General features: G+C 44.9%; 5 protein-coding genes across 5 annotated transcripts; 4 read left to right on the top strand and 1 right to left on the bottom strand.

The window, feature by feature from the left end:
• Positions 1–3178: 3178 nt before the first annotated feature.
• Positions 3179–4745, bottom strand: NCS54_01101100 (Hypothetical protein; the record flags this gene model as incomplete). Its single annotated transcript, XM_053156298.1, has 6 exons — positions 3179–3256; positions 3309–3720; positions 3770–4153; positions 4213–4411; positions 4591–4638; positions 4688–4745. 6 exons carry the CDS (start codon positions 4743–4745, stop codon positions 3179–3181), a joined length of 1179 nt encoding a protein of 392 aa, XP_053012273.1.
• A 1736-nt stretch (positions 4746–6481) lies between these two features.
• On the top strand, positions 6482–8078 carry NCS54_01101000 (Hypothetical protein; the record flags this gene model as incomplete). Its single annotated transcript, XM_053156297.1, has 4 exons — positions 6482–6766; positions 6821–6875; positions 6933–7736; positions 7786–8078. The coding sequence occupies 4 exons, from the start codon at positions 6482–6484 to the stop codon at positions 8076–8078; spliced, it is 1437 nt and encodes a 478-aa protein (XP_053012272.1).
• Positions 8079–9218: 1140 nt separating this feature from the next.
• Positions 9219–10392, top strand: NCS54_01100900 (Alcohol dehydrogenase; the record flags this gene model as incomplete). The annotated part of the gene is made up of 3 exons (XM_053156296.1): positions 9219–9263; positions 9337–10317; positions 10363–10392. 3 exons carry the CDS (start codon positions 9219–9221, stop codon positions 10390–10392), a joined length of 1056 nt encoding a protein of 351 aa, XP_053012271.1.
• A 2307-nt stretch (positions 10393–12699) lies between these two features.
• Positions 12700–14685, top strand: NCS54_01100800 (FAD-binding PCMH-type domain-containing protein; the record flags this gene model as incomplete). The annotated part of the gene is made up of 5 exons (XM_053156295.1): positions 12700–13327; positions 13382–13414; positions 13471–13823; positions 13880–14157; positions 14211–14685. The coding sequence occupies 5 exons, from the start codon at positions 12700–12702 to the stop codon at positions 14683–14685; spliced, it is 1767 nt and encodes a 588-aa protein (XP_053012270.1).
• Positions 14686–17139: 2454 nt separating this feature from the next.
• Positions 17140–17954, top strand: NCS54_01100700 (Hypothetical protein; the record flags this gene model as incomplete). The annotated part of the gene is made up of 2 exons (XM_053156294.1): positions 17140–17535; positions 17601–17954. 2 exons carry the CDS (start codon positions 17140–17142, stop codon positions 17952–17954), a joined length of 750 nt encoding a protein of 249 aa, XP_053012269.1.
• Positions 17955–20657: the final 2703 nt, after the last annotated feature.

The following is a 20657-nucleotide window of genomic DNA, read 5'->3' as shown; positions in this document are numbered from 1 at the left end:
GTTGTGAAATGCTGCGTTTCAGTAAGTGCTCTGACCTTCCGCTCGGTTGTTTTCAGACTGTCGCAAGGGCTTACCACTGGTGATGGCAAAGAGGTTCAATAAACTCATCTTTTCAAACATTCTCCAGTCCTCTGGCTCGAGTTCGTTTTTTAATATTACCCGAATCGCCTCAGATAACGTCGTTTCGTGATCGGTATGCTGGCATTCAGACCATTCGTCAAGACGATTCAACCACGTCTCGGGAGTCGGAGCGTTGAAGCATACTTCGGGCATGGCTAGACTAAACTGGAGTTCACTCACGACCATGCGCGGAGCAGAGTTATGGAACATGACGAAAGCACAGTCGAGGAGGAAAACATAGATCAGTGTGCGAATGCACTCTTCTCTCAACGCGAAGAGCATCCATCTCCTAAAGTGATTGCTTGGATCTGGGCCGCCATAGACCTTTTTCTGAGCGACGGGGAAAAAGAAAAGGCTGCGGGCAACGCATACAACTTGCGAGAACCGGGTCCTCCGTGCCACCGTCATCTGTTTTTCACTTCCTTCCCAGGTCATAATGATAATGATGGCATAGGCTGCACGTACCATATCAAGTCGTAATTCAAGCTGCAACAGCTGGGCTTCATCATCTGTTTGTGGGACAGCATCTTCAGAGAAGTCGGGATCATGATAAATCCAATCTCCTGCCGCCTCGATCCACAACATCGCTTGATCCCGGTCGGTCTTCTCCGGGCTCACGCATGCCCCGATTAATGACAGGGCAGCGATCAGTTGAGCAGGCTTTTGGGCGGCGATAAAGGTCGGCTTGTGGAATACTGGCCAGTTTGGGTACCAAAAATGCCAGAAGGCTCCCATGAATCTGTCAAGATTCAGAGGTGAGAAGAATCGAATACATGAACGCTCCGTTGATGGGGACCAGTTGATTGTTCTGCCTCGGCATCGCATGTCGTGACAGACTACGCTTCGGATTCCTTGGACAATCTCGTGAGACTTGGATTTCAATGGGTGAGAGTAAACTCTTTGGTGACTTTCTATCAAGCCTGCGTTGCCTAGGTGTCCGGACTGGCTGGGAAAGACGGGATAGCTCCAGTCGTGATGCAAACTGGCGTCGAGCAAAGGGTGGTGCCACCCAGGCACTTGGTCCAATTCCGTCCAAAGACGTGCGAGTGCGGGTCTGTGATAGGCTGGGCTTTCCGCGAGAATATTAACTGCCGGTAGAGCCTTGCCATTTTGCCCCAAGGTGGACATGATCTTCCGTCTTGCAAAAATGTTGCCGCACTCGAACGAGTTTGCAAGGCCATGGGTTGCCGTAAATTTGGCTAGGAACCGAAGGTTCATGGGCCGGGGTGGTGACTTTGGAATTAATGCCAACGAGATGGGGTTTATGTTCGGGAGATGCCAATTGAACTCGATCGTTGATGGGCAGTCGTGTAATATATCTGAGAATCTACCGTGAGCGGAGAGAGCCGAGGCAGACTCCTCGGGTTGGAAAACACTGGATCCAGCGTGGTTCGGAGACAGCAGGTGAGTCGGGCGAGATGATGGTAGACTAGGGGCTTCTTGTTCAGTTGATTCTGGACAGAAGAGCTCCAGGTCGGGTAAAAGTATTTCCAGTGGCTGGTCGTCAAGAAGTTGGGTCACCTCTGTATTCATTTGTGGTAGTGAGGACGGCGTTGGGTGCTCTTTGTCGATGGTGTCTGTCGACAGCGGTGGCGCAGATCTTCTGTAAGTGCAATGTAGACCTTGATTAAAGCAAGCCTCGCATGGAAGTGAGCGGCTACATTTCTTCTTCAGCTGCGCGCATCTTGTGCATGCGTTCTGCTTGCGGCCACGTTTCCGTTGCGGCAGGGCAGGCGGAGGCTGGCCCGCCTTGAGACGTTCTTCACAGGTTCTCCAATGTCGAAGTAGCGCATCCCTAGCGACAGATTAGAAAGAGCAAGTGAGGACATTTGGAAGGGTTATAACTGACCTGCGATTGAACCCAAGGCAGCAGAATTGACAGGTGTATGCACGCGTATTGCCGTCTTAAGTTGCGAGGTGTCAACCCGGTTGCGCGGTCGCAGGAGGCGAATGATGGTAAGGAAAGACCCACGAGAAAGTTGATGACGTTTCAAATGATCTTATAATGCCACAAGGTTAGCATGGCCCGGTGCATGAGGATGATAGATTGTGAAGTTCTCACGGGAGCATCAAGCGCCCGTTGAGCAATTTGCGAAGGGCTACTTACCCATCTTGGAAAACTTGGCATGGCAAGAATGGCACTGAAAGGGCATCGCTTCTGGGGCGATCTCGTACCTGAGCAAGGAGGAAGCAGAGCGAGGACTCAAGGCGAAAAATGACTTGGAAGAGAGGAGAGAATGTTCGGCGAAAGAGAGGTGGAATCGCCAGACAGGGCAAGGGGGCAGTTCGAATCGTGTAGGGATAGCCATCAGGCGGAGGCTGGGGCCCTCAAGGGGGGGGCTGGCACATATGCGTCATAGTGTGCAGGCATTCGGCCCCAAAGCGGCAAATTCACCACCCCCGCGATCTTGTGAAATCTTGGACCAGGATATGTCCAATCGGGTTGGAGAGATGCTCCCCAATTTGCCACAGACATGACACCCGCAGCATTTGATTAGCTAGCTGATAACTATTATATATAGGCTTGAATAAAAAGTCTTAATGTATTAAAGCTTTATATATAATAAAACTTATTTATATTAGTATGTTTTGTTAATTTAATCATTAAGACTTATAGTTTTATATTTTTTTATTAAATAAATATACAATTAAAATAAATAAAGTTATATTTAAATTATATTTTATTATAAAATATTTATTTTATTATTATTTTTAATTATCTTAATTATTACTTTCTAATATTATAATTACGCTTATTATATATAATTAAAAATTTTTTTATTAATATTATTATTATTTCTTTTTTATTATTATTAGGTCTTTTTTATTATTTTTTAATATTAACTTAATATCTTATTTGTTTCTTAAAAGTCTACTATTTTATCTTTTTCCTTTATTGTACTAAAACCTAGATCTATGCTTAACTACGATATTAATATTACTAGGCTTATTAAACCAGTAGTTACTAGTATTCCATTCCGTGCAAGCATCCTCTATATCGAAAGAAAGCAGGAGTTGAGGAATCATCTTGTACATTTCACACAAGGATATCTAATAACTAATTAATTTTAATCATTATCTTCAATAGGAGGGCACTTACGTTCTTCCCGATACAGGTTCTCGACCCGCCTCCGAACTGCAAATGGTGTTAGTGGACAAAGAGCACCTAGGCCTGGGCTTTATCATACCTGAAACATATACCGGTCCATATTCTCCGCGTTGTCCCGAAACCATCTTTCAGGCCTGAATTCGTTTGCGTCGTCCCCAAAAATCGTCTTGTCACGATGAACGACGGCTGCGTTTACTCCAACTCTAGTTCCTTCAGGAAACCACTCGCCGCAAATCATGCCTCCGCCTTTGGGCACGTTGCGCGACAAGGTCAACCCAACACTAGGATGCATCCTCATGCCTTCTTTGCAGCATGCCTCCAAGTACGGGAGCTTCACGGCTTCGCTGTATTGCACAGAGGGGACGCTTAGCTCCCCAGATGCGGCAGCTTGGCGAATTTCCTCTGTCAACTTCCGATAAGCCTGTGGGTTCTTGACGAGGTGGTAGAGGATGGATGAAACTGCCGCTGCGGTAGTATCGGGCCCTGCAAACCTATTTCCTGGTTAGCTGTTTGAGCAGCAAGAAGGTAGTGGGCACGAACAAAGCAACGTAGACTTCAACTTTTGCTTCTGTCAATCCGAAGTCGACTTTATCGCCCTTTTCTTGGATTATGTCGAGGAGAGTTGACATAATATCCTTTCTTTCAACAGTTTCACCGTTTTTGAGAATTTCCTGTCGCTCGACGATGCATGATTCGGCTGCTCGTTCAATCTCATTGAGGGCTGTCAAAGCCCCCCGCACACTTCCAAACATTGTCCCTGCCAACAAGAATAAAGTGCGAATGTAAGTTGGCATGACGGAAGTCACTGCCAAAACCGGCAATAGGGTGTCTAGTGACCTGATGTAACCTCGATGGTCACCACCTTCCTTCAAGAAGCCGAACATGCGGCTGAAGAACAGCTGGCCTATCACATCAAAAGCATACCTATCCACGGTCCTGTCAGTAACTTGCTACCCACTCATGAGGGCCATTGGGAGAAATACATCTGAATCCAGCTCGAAATGTCGAGAACTTCACCAGTGTCGGCATACTCCCGCATTCTTGACATCAACAAGTCTGTGCACAGATCGATGCCGCTCTCGGCTCGTACGATGTTTGTCATAGAGTACAAGTTGTTGACAATCCTCCTGCGGCTTGCATGAAGTCGTTCATCCAAAGACGTGAAGTGGTCAGGGTACTTGGCTATGTCGAATGAGTGCTTGTTCACAGTTTCCAGATAGTTGCAAACGTACCCCATAACGGCCGCCACGGAAGATAGAAATCCGTCTTGGGAAGTTAGCAAGTCCAGAAGGTGCAAGGAGAAATGCCGATAACTACCTTGGTGAAGCCAGAATTAATGCTGTAAATTGTTCTGATCGCACCTGGGTCCGAAATCGCAACTTCATTGGGAGCAATCCGCACGACGGGCCCTATCCGTAATCCATTTAGCGCTGCCATGTCCTGAGCCTTGAGACTTACCTAGCCTACTGTGGAGCTTCCTTTGGGTCTTGTCGGCGCTGGCTCCGGCAACTTGCATGACGAGCCATGATCTCGACACCGAAGCCAAGAAGGGTCCAGGATATTTCGCGAGTGGATGAAGATATCTGGCGTAAGAGATCCAGAAACACCAATATAGTAGAAATAACCCGAGGAGTATATAAGCGGATGTGAGTAGAGTGGGAAATGATAAGGACACGCTTTTAAACATTTCGGCAGAAATTGACAATATCATTGTAAGTCAAGGCTTGGTGTTCGTTCTGGAGGTTTGTGAAGTATTGTCCAAGGCAGACGCTTGGATTTAAATAAGGCGTGGTCACATATGCGACCCGATACTCGTGGTTGTGCAACTGGGTTGACGCGGCTGAAACAGTTATCGGGATTTTCAACATGGTCTTTGAATTTCCCGACCACAGGCTCACGGAGGAGGGCTTGCTTCACCTGTTGGCAATTACCACACACGTATCCACTCAAAGTCACACACAAGGACATCCTTACTTTCCCACAGTAATGCTCCGCTACGGGGGTATCCTTTGCGCTTGGTGTTGATCGACATTCCCCAGAGATCGCCATTGACAGAAACTTCCGATGATGCGTCTTCCCCATATTCAACACTAAATCCCGGGGCAAAAGGTGAATGTGGAGGTGGTGGAATTCCCGAGCATTCGGATCGGAGCTCGGCATCGATGGGAAATGACCCTGCCAAGGATGTTTCCTCTAGCTCGTTTGTTAGCCCGGTGGCGCAGGTCAGGTGTGAAGGTTGTTCGTCACTTGCAGTTGGCTTATTGTGAAAGGGGGGCAGTTCATCCATCAACCTCGGCTGGAGTGGCAAGGCTCAAAGCGTTGCCACCTCGGCCACCCCTTGACGCCTTGTCGCAATTGAGACAGGGAGGCGACCACAAATTCCATATCCTCCATTGGGTTGTGCCTTTTGCTTGGTAGTTGAAACTTTCCTTGTCACGTAGAAAACTGAAGGGTGAAGGTCCCTGGAGTAAAGCTCCAAAAATATAAAATTGGGCCTGAGACTGCGTTGTAGCTATCGTACCATGCCGTTTGCATTACTCTCACATACTACGAGCATGGCCACCGCCCCGGCGAATTCATCAGCATTGGCCGATAGTCTTGCACAATGTTCAGTAAGTCATGTGAATCAAGACACGGCAGCCTGATTGGTCAACATCGATGCCTGTTTGTAGCTTGACAAACTGAGCTCAGGCGACCAATGCGATGTCGCAAATGCATCTTGCAGCTGCACCTCTGGTCCGTTCCGATGGCCGATATCACCAAGTTCTACAGTTGGTCAAACTCCCTCATCGGCCTCGTGATCGACATGTTCATGTTAGCGTTGCCTTTCTTCCAGCTGTGGTCTTTGTAGATGGCCCTGAAAAGAAAATCCTTGTCAACACTTTGCACATAGTGACTCTTGAGTACACACGTCCAATTTCGGGAAACTTGCCGACCCCTCTCCCCCGGCATTGAAACGTAGTGGTCCTTTTTCTGTTTCAGTGCTTCGTTGTACCATTACCCATAAAGGGAGGGTCCGAGCACCAGCGGCAGAAGTCAGCTAGTCCGCAGTAGGGTAGGCTGTTGACTTTAACCAGTAGGGTCCAGCGGAAAATTCCCCTCACGTTGTCTACAGGAAGAGGGGGAAAGCAGTTGATAAAGGGCGAGTTCTGTTTATTTAATGTAGGCCCTAGGGATGTCTCGGATGGCAGAACCAATGCACTTACTCAGTGTTGATGTTTTACTGTGTTGAACGCCTTGCGCAAACACACTATGGACGTGTTCAGCTCCTTTGCCAACACTGTGGGTGGCAATCCGACATCGGGGCTGCAAGTCACCCAGGGTACCAATCCATCAACCAGACAGAAACTCTGGGATGTGCCAGTGGCGTCGCTGGAAGATGTCGAGCGTGCAATAGCATCGGCCAGAATCGCCTTCAAGGATTGGTCCCAGTCGTCATGGTCGCAGCGTCAAGATTCCCTTGTCGCCGCACGCGATATCCTTGTTGCCCACAGGTCGAAGTTGGCAACATTGCTTACAAAAGAAGGGGGAAAGCCGGTGACTAGAATACATGCTGAAGCTGCAACATCTAATGCTGATGATCCGTTGTAGATCGAGTTCTCCCATCTCGAGATCGACCACTCGGCCAACTTTTTGCAATATAATGGTAAGCCAGCTACGGAGTATTTAACCCCAATTTAAGAAGTACGCTGACAGTGCCCAGCTTCTCAGGGGCCCATTGAGGAAGTGATCATCCAGGATGACAACGAACTCAAACTCAGTATCCATGAGAAGCCCTTGGGCGTAGTGGTGGCGATTTGCCCTTGGAACTACCCCTTGGTCCTTGCGATCGGCAAGATCGCCGCGGCTTTGGTTACTGGAAATTGCGTCATAGTCAAGCCGTCTCCTTTTACGCCATACTCTATCTTAAAAGTTGTCGAACTATTCCAGAGCGTCTTTCCCGCCGGTGTTCTCCAGGCTCTAAATGGCGACGAGAAATTGGGACCCGCGCTGTGTAGTCATGCTGGAATCGACAAGATCAGTTTCACCGGCTCGACCGCCTCGGGAAAGAAGATAGCAGAAGTGGCAGGAAGGCTCCTGAAGCCAGTCACCTTAGAGCTCGGGGGGAACAACGCGAGCATCATCTGCCCTGATACCGACCCCAAGGTTGTCGCACCTCAGGTGGCACTTGGATCCTTCATGAACTCGGGACAGCTCTGTGTGGCGAGCAAAAGAATCTTCGTGCATGAAGACATCTATGATGAGTTCCTGAAGGTAATGGTCGAAACAGTGAAGCAGTGGAAGGTGGCACCAACTTCCACATTGGAGTCAGGCATCATGCTCGGTCCCATTCAGAACGAGATGCAGTATAACATTGTCAAGGGCTTCTTTGAGGATTCAAGTCGAAATGGTTACAAGTTTGCGCTTGGCTGTAACCCGAAGGATTCGGACGACGACTTCATAATTCAGCCTGCGATCATCGACAACCCCCCGGATAATGCCCTCGCCGTCACGGGCGAAGCATTCGGTACGCTCCTTGGCTACCTCATTGTTCCTATGCTAATAAGACCGGTTAGGCCCAATTGTTCCGCTACTCAAATGGAGGAATGAAGACGATGTCATCAGACGAGCCAACAGTGGTCCTTCTGGCCTTGGAGGAGCTGTTTGGTCAAGGGATGTTGACCGGGCTGGACGACTGGCAGATCAGATCGAAGCCGGAACTGTTTGGATCAACGGCTTTGAGAGGCCTCTGCCACAGGCCCATCTTAGTGGTTACAAGGAGAGCGGATTAGGCGGTGAATGGGGCCGAAAGGGTTTGCTTGCATATTGCAAGCCGAAGGTGATTCATTTGTACAAATCGAAGGTGTAGTGATGCTGTAGGGCTTACAAGCCTCTGACACGGAGCACTTGCAACCAACTTCAAGAGTAACAGGTATAGAGAAGAATACTAAGTGGGCACTCACTCTGAATCCGTGTCCGTCATCCATGTTCCGGTCAAAACCTCTGCTGGGTCCATCCCTTGAAAACCAGGAGACTAATTTGGCTGGGTTGTCACCTTGATCAGTTTCCTCCCTTGTTGCCACGACGGGCCTCGGTCTGGTATCACCGAACCATACCCGCATTTCGAGCAACCTGGTGAGGGTTGTAGCGCAGCAGGTTCTATTCAGCTCCCAGAATTGCTCAGCAATAGATCTCGGCACAGGTGATGGGATGTGAATTGGCCCTCCATAGAAAAGGCTTGGTTCAAACAATGCTCCGAAATGGCATGTGGTGGAAACACAACTGCAGCACGCGCCTGGCCCATATTCACCTTGCTTGGTTCCGGACGAGGCGCTTGGCCTAGCGTAGAAACGCCCTTGTGCACACCATGTTGAGTGGTGTACATCACCTTGGATGTCACAATGTCCCCAGTGGCGACACGTCGTTGATCTTGCTGACACTTCTCTTGAAGGGGGTGTCAGCCACAGTAACAAGGAACACAGTCATTAATACATGACAGAATTTAAAGCCAACCCCGTAGACACCTGGATACCGTTAGAAATCGCGACGTTGGGGTGGTGCAGCATGTTAAGGCATCTGGAATATTGATGCAAGTGTCACTCTTGAGACGCTCATGTGATCGACGGAGGCGAGGTCTCTGGGTGGGGTAAAGCTGCCAATGAAGCTGCAAAATGCTCACCCCTGAGAAGACCAGTGAAACCAATAGAATCACGGGTACTAACCCTATGGGGTCTTAGGTCTCGGCAATCTCTCCACCGGGCTTTTCCCCACCTCCGACTGTTGGAGTGGGCAATCTGGGGCAGCGAGGACTTAGCTCTCGGGTCTTCTCGTCACCTCGGTATTTCATCGATGCTTCTGGCTTGTCATATAATGAGTTTCTCGCGTTGGGTAAATAGCAATTTTAGGCGATATCAGTGCTGGTCCTCTCACAGACGTGAAATACTACAACTGCACCTTCTGAGACCAACAACAGACGCAACCATCATCTATCGAGTACCTGGCAACTGCGATGGCAAACAAGCAAGAGTCCAGCCACAAAGTTGCGGTTGTAGTGGTGAGTCAAGTCCAATGCCATACTTGACCTTTGTCCTCCAAGCACCCTGAGTTACCGTCTCACACAAGAACAGCGCTCAGGCTCCGGCTTCATTTTCGAAATCCGATCGACGACAATCCCATCACTCCGCCCTTGGGAAGTTCTCGTGAAGGTCTCCGTCACCGGCGTATGTGGCACCGACTTATCGCTCGCGGCCGGTCATCTTGGCCCATGCCGTGATGTCCTCGGCCATGAAGGCGTTGGCTGCGTAGTTCAGGTCGGCTCCGGCGTAAACCCGACTACTATCAAAGCTGGCGACCGAGTCGGTATTGCGTGGGTCCGTGACGTCTGTGGCCAGTGCCCTTGTTGCCGCCATCCTGGGGGTGAAACTCGGTGCCTAGAGCAACAGAATTCGGGCCGCAAGTGGGATGGGACCTTTGCCGAGTACTGCGTCGTGCCTAGCCGCTATGTCTTAAAGATCCCAAACGACCCTAACCTGCCAGATGAGTTAGTTGCGCCTATCCTATGCGGTGGAGTCACTGCGTATAAGGCCTTGAAGATTTGTAGGGCTGTGCCGGGGGAATGGGTCGCGATTATAGGTGCAGGCGGTGGTGTCGGGGGACTGGCAGTCCAGTACGCCAAGTCAATGGGCTATCGCGTGGCTGCTATTGACATTGGGCCTGCTAAGGAGCTCTGTCTTGCGATGGGAGCGGAAGTATACTTCGACGCATCTGATCCAGATATGGCAGCGACTCTAAGGAAGTTGACTCCGGATGAGGCCGGAGCAAGTGCAGTCATCGTCACGGCAGGATCCGGGAAAGCTTATCAGGGCGCGCTTGATATCCTCGCGGTCCTTGGCACGCTAGTCTGTGTAGGTATACCTCCACCAGACCAAGCCATGAACTTGCACCCCCTCATGGTCATCGATAGAGGTATCACAGTTGTTGGTACACTGGTGGGCACGCGAACTGAAACGTTGGAGGCTCTTGAGTTTGTTAGGAGAGGGGTTGTGAAACCAAAAGTGAACTTGCTGGGCTTCAAGGAACTCGATCAGGCTGCCAAAAAGTCTGCCGCTGTGAGTGACACGCCGTCTATTTGCAACCATTTCTAACATTGGCAGAATACCGGCAAGGTTGTGCTCAAGCTTTGACACGTCTTTACGTATGAATAAGCTTGGTAAGGTCGAGTGGCAATTTGCTGTTTGCACGAGTAGAGATTTATGGAAATAGATCTTTCCTACAAAAGAAAACTTGTCAATATTGCAAACCAAAAGAGCATCTGCGTAGATGAAGTTTGTTTCTACCTTTTTTTCAGAATCATATTGTACCCTGAATGTCTTGGTAGGTGTAAGTATTTACAACATGCCGTGATGCCGAGACCTGAGGTAAATGCCATCATCCTGATGGTCTCACGCGATAGATTCTCGTCTCGTTCCTGGCTACGTCGAGCAAGTTCTGAAGGTCTCATATATTCCTGAAGGACCTAGCACGGCGACGTCAAAGAACTTCACCGCCAGAATGGACAAGTCATCTGAATATCTCCTGGCAAAGTTAGCTTTACCTGAGAAGATGGAATCACGACTTCCTACGGCCACGGCAAGAAGGTGACTAAGGTAAGAGAATAATCAGTAAGCCACTCGCTGCTTCGGTGCATAGTCAAAATGATAAGGTACCTGCTGTCTTACAGAGTGCCTGCGGTCACCTTGAAGCATGAAAAACGGTAGTTAAAAGAGCCTCATTTTATCTGAAAATGAGGGCATCGCTTAATGCGGTGATATGACAGCGCGCAGCCCCTTAAGCGGGGCAATCAGAGCGCGCTGTAGCTTAACACCTGCATTATCTCTAAAATGACAATCGTCTGAATGCTTTCCATGTTTTCCTAGAGTGGCTGGACAGCAGAGCCAAGGATGACACACGGCCTCCACGACAGTCAACGGAGAGACCATATTCAGCATTTAATCCAAGATAAAGACCCCCAGGGACTACCAGTGAAGAGAAAGACCATGACCCCAGGCGTGAATATCCTGGGTGCAAGCCATCGCCATCGTAGCTGGTCCCGGGCATCTTGTCAAAGACCCCTTACGAAGACAAGGCTGGCGGAGGAAATTGATGAAACTCACCGAGCCCTGAATTTAGGTGAAGAAGAGCGTGAGATTTCCTTCAAGGAGGCAGAAAAGCTGCCATATCTGCCTGCTGTCGTTTCCGAAAACACTCAGCTGCACCATTCCAGCCAATACCAAGTCAATTCCCTTGAAAAGCACAGCCTCAAGGCTATCAACTCACACCATATTTTATCTCCAAAGTCACTGTTTATAGTGTCAGCCCAGGAAGCGTGAATCGATGGCGAGAAACCATTGGCTCCGATTCAGACAAATTCTGCCCTGACAGATGGATCGCGGATAACCCAGGGGGAGAGGAAACAATGAAGCTCCAGATGTCTCTTCTAATGAGGGAAAGTCTGGGATTCTTTCTGTTCCTCAGTAAGAAGCTGTAATATTAACAAACGTGACCACGGTTGGGCACACCTAACACCCTCAGTTCTTCTGGTACCAAGATGCCGAGGTGATCGAAGAGGCGACGCCTTGGAACACCAAAGCACAGTAGTTTGATTGTCGACGTGATTTTCTTTTAGCACGCTTAAAAGGAAAGAGCATCAGCCGCATGGGAGTCTGCGTTTGAAAGGACTCGTATGGCCTCCACAAAGCATGGAGAAATGGATACTCCTTCTCTGATAGCTCCAGGTTAATGAACTGGTCCTGGACTCCACAATTTTGCGTCGTTTAGACATCAGAAAGCAATTATGAAAGTTAAGCTTTATTTATTCTTTATATATATATATATTTGCCTATGCTTTCTTGCGGAAAAAGAAATACTCTCACGATAGACAATCTCACCACGTCCTTGACCATACTCTGTACAAAGGCTTCCTTCACTGGAAGTTGGCTTACTCATTTGTGGAGATGTTACAACACTTCTAGCTAACTAGAGTCCTTGGGATTCTGGCGTTGCTGCTCTCAGCTTGTTGCGACACATGACCCGTGCAAACTGGCTTAGATTAGCGTTGATCAGCCCCGTGCTCCTCACGCGGTGTTCGTCATCTGTCGGATAATTTCCCACCTCCACGCGGCTTTGTTGATCCTGGTCACAGCACGGCATTTTCCCACCCCCTCTGTGGGGGAGGGGAATCAGATTTCGTGGCTGTGTCGGATGGCTGGCTGCAGAGACGGGAAAATGCCACTCACAGCGGCTTTTGCCACCCCAGGACCGCCCCGTAGCGGGTCGGGAATCTGCGGGACATGACGACTCACTCCTCTCCTCGACCTTGCAGCCTGTACCAAAGGGATAGATATATTTTGGGGCGGATGACCACAGACATCCAATATTTTACCATCTTTCTGTTCCAGCCATTTCAGCTTAGCCCTTGCCTCATAAACTTGCATCAATCTTTCCTGCCGAACATGTCCGGCCGTCGAGAATCCAACTCGAAACAGGCCCCTGCGGCCGCGCAGCATGAGCAGACGGACCAAGCCACTGTCAACCCCTTGGTCCTACCCCCAGGAACATCCAGCACTACCTTCCAGGAGTTCATTGTTGCGGTCAAGGAGATCAGCGGATCCGAGAATGTCACCATCGTCAGCAGCAGCGAGCAATGCAACAAACGGGACTACCTTGACCAGAGCAAGGTCCATGATATGTTCCACCTCACTGGTCCAGAGCATTTCATATCCTCGGCACTTATTACCCCGCGCGATGTCGCCGAAGTCCAAGCCATTGTTAGGCTATGCAATAAGTTCGAGATTCCCCTTTGGCCCTTATCTATTGGCCGGAATATCGGGTATGGGGGAGCGGCGCCCCGAGTCCCTGGATCTATTGCTATTGACCTTGGAAAACATATGAATAAGGTTTTGAAAGTTGATGTTGAGGGAGCATACGCATTGGTCGAACCTGGAGTGACGTTTGCAGATCTCCATCAGTACTTGGTCGATAATAATCTCCGTGATAAGCTCTGGATTGATGTACCGGACCTGGGAGGAGGCTCTGTTCTGGGAAACACAATTGAAAGAGGCGTGGGCTATACGCCATATGGTATGAAGACCGCTGCTCATAGCCAGTTATAATGACAAGCTGCTAATAAGCCAGGGGACCACTTTATGATGCATTGCGGCATGGAAGGTAGGCATTAACACTAACCAGACTTTATAGATCTTCATAGCTAATGCTCCTGCTAGTTATCCTCCCGGATGGAACGCTGGTTCGCACGGGAATGGGTGCACTCCCAAACCCTGATGCAGATCCCAACGCACCGCCGTACGAACAAGAGCCTAATTCGGCCTGGCAGCTTTTCAACTATGGATTCGGCCCATATAATGATGGGATCTTCAGTCAATCTTCCCTCGGAATTGTAGTGAAGATGGGTATTTGGCTCATGGTTAACCCCGGTGGCTATCAATCCTACCTAATTACCATTCCTAAGGATAAGGATCTACACCAGGCCATCGAGATCATCAGACCACTTCGAACTTCAATGGTCCTCCAGAACGTTCCGACCCTTAGACATATTCTACTCGATGCAGCTGTCATGGTGTGTGAAGCAAGCTCCTATTATCCTTCCCATATGTTACTCACAGTTGTCATAAGGGTAATCGCGCATCATACACATCTTCAAAGAAGCCTCTCAATGACTTGGAACTTGATGAAATTGCAAAGAAATTAAACCTTGGGCGCTGGAACTTTTATGGCGCGCTTTATGGCCCCGAACCAGTCAGGATGGTTATGTGGGAGGTTGTGAAGAATGCCTTCTCAGCTATCCCTGGTGTGAAGTTCTACTTCCCAGAGGATATGCCTGATAATGTCGTCCTACAAACTCGGCATCTTACGCTTCAAGGTATTCCCACCTACACAGAGCTAGAATGGGTGTAAGTCTTCTAAACTCTAGAGCAATATTTCTCGCAGCTGACTAACTTATAAGGAACTGGCTACCTAACGGCGCACATCTCTTCTTCTCACCTATCGCCAAAGTCACCGGTGACGATGCTATGGCGCAATACCAGCTGACTCGGAGCCGTTGCGAGGAAGCTAACTTCGATTTCATCGGTACCTTTGTTATTGGCATGCGTGAGATGCATCATATTGTTTGCCTTGTTTTTGACAGGGCCGATGAGGATTCATGTCGCCGCGCACACCAGCTTATCAGCACGCTTATAGACGACGCAGCGAGGAAGGGCTGGGGAGAGTACCGCACACACTTGGCCCTAATGGATCAGATTGCGGGAACATATAACTTCAACAACAATGCACAGATGCACTTGAATACCCTCATCAAGAATGCTCTGGATCCAAAGGGCATTATTGCCCCGGGGAAGAATGGTATCTGGCCCAAGAACTATGATCCAAAGAGGTTCGCCGTGGCACCGGCCCCTTCGGCTCCAGGTCCGCGACTATAGTAAAGTAAGAGAGCCTAGGCACGCAAGACTCATCCTATCTCGATCCCTACGATACGCAGTGGTGCTAGTAATTCGTTCAATTACATAGAAACTAGTCTGTGCATGTTGCTAGGTCGTCTATATATGCGTCGCGTCTCTTAAAGTCCATTTACTATCACTCGGAAACACGATAATTGCACGGAAGGAACAGCGCCAATGCATATCCGCCTTGTTTCGGCTTTCATTAGTCTAATATCACTCTGTTAGTCGACCGCGTTGGTCTGTTGCGTTCGTTGAGCCAACACTTCAACATTCGATCATTTCGGCGAAGCAAGATGCAATGCACATCCAAGGTCTGTGCATCGGAACCCATTTGAAACGATGCCATGTAAAAACTAACTTGTCTAATTTACGTGCATTCCAAAGCGAGACGCAACCATTCACTAGTCAGTTAGCAACCTCCTAGACAAGGGGCTGGGTTACGATGTTTAGAGCTTTCCAGTTGAAGAGTGCCAAGCGTGCTCCTTCATCTCACCATCGAGAACTTTCACTCTCTGCATTGGGCTGGGCCATCTCCCCACATGCATGAGAGCGCATAGAACTTGGGCTTCTCACGGAACTCGACCTCGAACAAACTGCAGATGATGGGATCATCGTCTGTCGTGGCTGGTTCGATCCTTACCAGCCGCGTGCAGTCTATATGCTGGCTGAGCGGCTCATAAGCAGATGGGGATGCTGATGGTAGCATGGTAAGAGATTGTCTGGGGTCGCTCTCCGTCTTCTGATCTTGTTTTGTCTCATATTGAGGTTGGCGTGTCACCATGATCTCGTAGATAACCCAAAGTATGAAGGTGGGGTGGGGTAATGTGTGAGAGAACAGCCATGCGACATGTCGGGCGGGCGCTGGCGGCCACTTTAACTGTCCTGGCCTCTTTGCCCCGCGCTCGCACCTCTGTTTCCCGCCTGCCCCTGTAAATTCCTTGGCACCACATTGCAACCAGATGAGAGCAGCAAAGAGGATATGCTTGCGTTATACGTGACATCAATTGTAGCCTACTCTCAGCTGAGACTGACAAGCATCCTGTGGCCGGACTAAGATAGAAGTAGGGAGAGAACCGCACTTAGTGGCCTGTGTAGTTCTTGCCAATAATCACAACGGGTACCTTCCTCTAGATTTGGTCGCGCTTAATGCGGCTTAGACGTATATTTGCGTTATTAATACTGCTACCACGGACTAAACCGCAATGAGCAGTAAACTATAGTAGAACCTTATTATATTATCTAGAGCTATAAGAAATATTCCATAATAAGTTGATTAATTAAGAAATAATAAATAAAGTAATAAAATAACTTAAAGTAATAACTTGATATATTATTTTTAATATATTTAGTACTCTTACGAAATATTATAAAATATATAAAATATATGTATTATATTACTTTTATATTTTTAACTTATTATAATTATTTTAGTAGTTATTATATTAATTATTAATTAGGACTTATGTTTATTATTAGTTACTAGCTAATATAAGCTATAATTATTAAGGTAGGGTTAGCGAAAGCGTAGTTATACATAGTAATTCCTAATACTTGTAATAGTATTTAAATCCCTCCGCAAGGCCACTAAATAAGCTCCGAGGCACGGCCCGCAAGCGTCGCCTAATTATGGCCAGTCATGGCATCCCAGATTTTAGCGGTTTGTCCGCGTGACGCCAATGTGAGACACTGGTCATCAGATGAGAAGGTCACGAATCAAACCCAATCGCCATGATCCGTCGAGCGTCGGGGATCCTCGTCACAAGGACTAACAGAGACCGCGTTAGCTTTAGCTCCTGGAGCTAATGCCCGCCGCGATGAGACCTGGGGGCGTCCAGGTCGGTGTTCACGAGGGGAGTGGCCGTTCATCAATTAGTTAAGCACTCGTTTCAACAGAGCCCTGTGAGGCCTGAAGACTTCCATTTTGGACATTGGGGAATGTCGCTGGAGACGAGTGGCTTGTGAATATTGGCGGTGTAAACCAACGGAATGGATGAAACGCATGAACTGCAGAATGAGCTATAAGTTGTAGGGGGAGTGCATTGTAGCCCTTCACTCATTACTCACTATTGATATCTGTTGATTGGAATGGAAGTGTGTGTTTTAGGTTTAACTGTGATCCAGTACCCAACTCAGGGTGGGCCAAGAGATACGAGTTCCAAATCAGCAACTCGCTCATTGCAGCCATTCAGACTGGACTTTGCCACAGTGACCATCAGAAGGCAAGGATCTAGAGTTTTAATAGCTTAAACTTACGCCGAGGCCTTCACGGTGGCGCTCCCAGAGCTTCGTTGGGGCCTGGGAGTCTGAGTCTATAAGTATCTCGAAAGAGACGCCGGCTGCGAGATAGCTCCCTTGTGCCAGTTGACTAATTGACAGTCAGAAAACACACGCTCGTTCATCTTGACAACCATACCAAAGGTTTAACAATTCACAATGAAGGCATCCCTCGTTCTCTCCGTCCTGGCGTGCGCCCTCTCGGCCACGGCCTCCAGCATCCGCCGCAAGCACTCTAACGACGCCGACAACGGCGCGGAGGGCTTCACCCACCACGGGGACACTTCTCACCTGTCCAAGTACGAATACCACAAGCATTACATTGAAGAAACCAATGAAAACCCGTATGAAGGCAAGGCTGCGAAGTGCGTCCCCCGCAGCAAGCTCGAGGTCCTTCTCGACCAGTACATCTCGACCTTCTCAGGTATCGAAGACGGCGGCAGGACGGCCAGGAAGACCTTCGACGAGGACCTCAAGATCTACTCCCAGACCCGATGGTGGATAACCACTGCCGTAAGCGGTGGCCTTGAGAAGAATATCGAGAAATGGGCCAAGGTATATTGCCTATTGTCTCAAGCTTTGTGTCAAGTCCGAGGACATATTCTAATACTTCCTCACAGGCCGACAGTTTTCCCCCGATCTTTGAAAATCGCGCCCAGTTCATCAAGGCTTCCATCCGCAAGAATAATCCTAACCAATGGAAGAGGGAACTAGTCATCTACGGTTGCAATACATTCACCTTCTTCTGGAAGGGCGACTTTTCCATCCCTGAGTACCCAACCGTAAGCCGCACCTATGGCATCCACATGGTGTTCGTGAACCCTAAGACCAGCAGGGTCAATAGGGTGTACTCAGAGTATAACTCGCTGAACCATATGTATAACCTTGGCGCTCATATCACTTGGGCTAAGGATCCCGTGTGCTGCGATTGCTCTCCCTTTGTTACTAGTTGCAAGTGTCCTATTAAACGCTAGGGGGGGGTAGTATTGAGTTGGGGGGAAATAGGTGCTAAGCCGTTTTGGGCCATTGGGCAATTTCCTGTACGTAGAAAAAGGGCAAGAGGCAGCTGCCTCTGGCCACCATCAGCTTCTCACCAGTCAGGTTGAGAAAGGGGAGCTTTGGGCTTTCATTTCCGGCGTGATTATCATTACTATCAATTGATTAGTTGCCCTTATTATTTTCTATGATATTAAGATCACGGGAAAGTGTGTGAAATCCCTCTTTAAAAGTTACTAAAAAAGAAAGACATATAAGGAATTTTAGCTATATGGTTGGTGTGTTCTATTTCTCTAATAAAGTATTTAGGTTTTTAATATAATAACTAAGATTCCTTATCTTATATAATTCTTTCCGGAAGGCTAGTTACTAAAAAGCATAGGAATGTATTTTTTTTTAATTAGATCTATATTTCTATTATGGCTGCTTTCTAAACCTTAATAGATAATGCTATTATTACTTAACCGTCATGATTTCCTCTTTTATATTAGTACGGTTTTAAGAAAGGGTAATAATTCCTCAATTTAGTTAGCACTACTAAGCTATCCTACTACTAGCTCTATATATCTAAATATACAATGCCGCTGGTACTAGAGGGTTATGTACCTGGCTTTGCGTTTAACTTATTGCATTAGGCACTTTATTTCTAATAGTATAGACTGAAATAAATATGCCTAAATATATAATAACTTAATGTCTTTAAGTCTTTAGAAATAATTATTAATTAACTAGTAGTATTACTAATCCCTATAGAATATATTATATAATATTAACTAATAAGAATTACCTAGGTATCTTAAATTATATTATATAAAATAGTATTTATATAAATATAAAGAGAAAAATAAAGTTTTTAAGAAATATATAATTAAACTCTTATAAGCTCCTATTATAATTCTTAGGGTTTTTTATATATTAGTAAGTTATTATTTTATATAAAGGTTATAATATTAAGTACTTTAGTAAATATTTAAATATATTACTTATTAAGGAAATAATAATATAATATAATTATCTTAATACTTATTAGAAAAACCCTCTTATATAATATTAGTATTATATAAATATATAATAAGCTTAGAACTACTAGCTATACTTAAATATAAAATAAGATCTTAATATTTTTATACCTTAGATTAAGGTATTATATAAAAGCTTTAATATTATTAAGAAATAACCATTTTTATAAAAGCCTTTTATTAGAAAGTTTTGAAAAAAATTACAATTTAACTTATAAAAAGAATCTCCTAAGAGCTTATAATATAATTAATATAAGGCATAGGTTATAACTCTTATTATAAGTATGAATATATTTTATAATATTAAATAAAAAGAATAAAGAAGTCTTAGTATATTTAGCTAAGATTTAGCTATAAAGCTGTAAATATAATTATATTAAAATATAATAGTTATTAATATTCTAGGCTTTTAAGGGATAAATTCTTAGAATTAATATTAAAGTATTATTATTCTAAAAAGTATTAATTGTAGGGTTTAGTATTAGATTAAAACTTTATAATATATAAAAGTATATAGGTTTAATTAATTAAATTTATTTAATTAAATATATAATATAAATATTCTAGTATATATAAACTATAAATAATTATAAGTTTAATAGTAATTTTAATAGTAAAAATAAAGAGATATATATTCTTAAAAGTATTTTAAAATAAGTATTTATAAAGTTACTAATAATGTTAAATATAAAAAAATAGCGTAATATTATTATTAATAACTTATCTTAGATATATAAAAGGGTAGTATATATAAGCCCTTAGGGATTTATTAAATACAAGTAAAATACTATAGTTAAATATAATACCTTATAAGCTAGATAATAAAAGCTTAATATTAATAACTATTAGTAATTATTTTAAGATAGTATTTTATTATTAGTATTTTAATAAAAATAAATAATTAAATTTTACGATTATTAAAAAGCATTACTTTATATTAAGAGACTTAGGAACTCTTTTATAAGTAATAATATATTAGTATATATAAATACTTATGAGTTTGTAATATGTCTTTATAATAGCTTAAAATATAACTAATATATAATATAATTATAACTTTATAACTTTATAAGAAATGTAAAAATATTACTTTAAGAATATCTAAGTAAAAGTAATATATAAGTCTTACTTATATAAAAGTAAATAAAAAAATTAGAGATATTTATAGCTATTAGGGGCTAATAACCTATATAAAATATTAAAATATATTAATATTATTAAACTTATAATATTGTTTTTAAAGTTTTTAATAGTAATAAAATACTAAAAATACAAAGAAATATTAATAATAAAGTCTTAGAAGTAATACTTTTAATTATTAAAAAAAAGTAAGAAGTATCTTACTATTAAACTTATTACTTTATATTTATAGCTATATTCTTTTTATTATTGGTTTTTATCTTATTTTATTATTTATTTATATTTAATTTATATATTTATAATAAATAATATATAAATAAGACTTTTAAACCTTAAAATAATATGTATTTTAAGTTTATATAAAGCTTTAAATTAATATTTATATTATTACTAAATTAAAGTTTTTTATATAATTATTATAATACATACTTATTAAAGCTAGATATATATAAAATATTTTAATATTTTTAAGAAAAGATAACTTAGTAATAAGCTTAAGAAGTATTTTATATAAGTAAGTTA

This window comes from Fusarium falciforme, chromosome 9 (assembly GCF_026873545.1).
Source record: "Fusarium falciforme chromosome 9, complete sequence".
NCBI lineage: Eukaryota > Fungi > Ascomycota > Sordariomycetes > Hypocreales > Nectriaceae > Fusarium > Fusarium falciforme.
The sequence above is the reverse complement of the archived record's forward strand: the minus strand, read 5'-3'. Positions and strand labels throughout refer to the sequence as shown.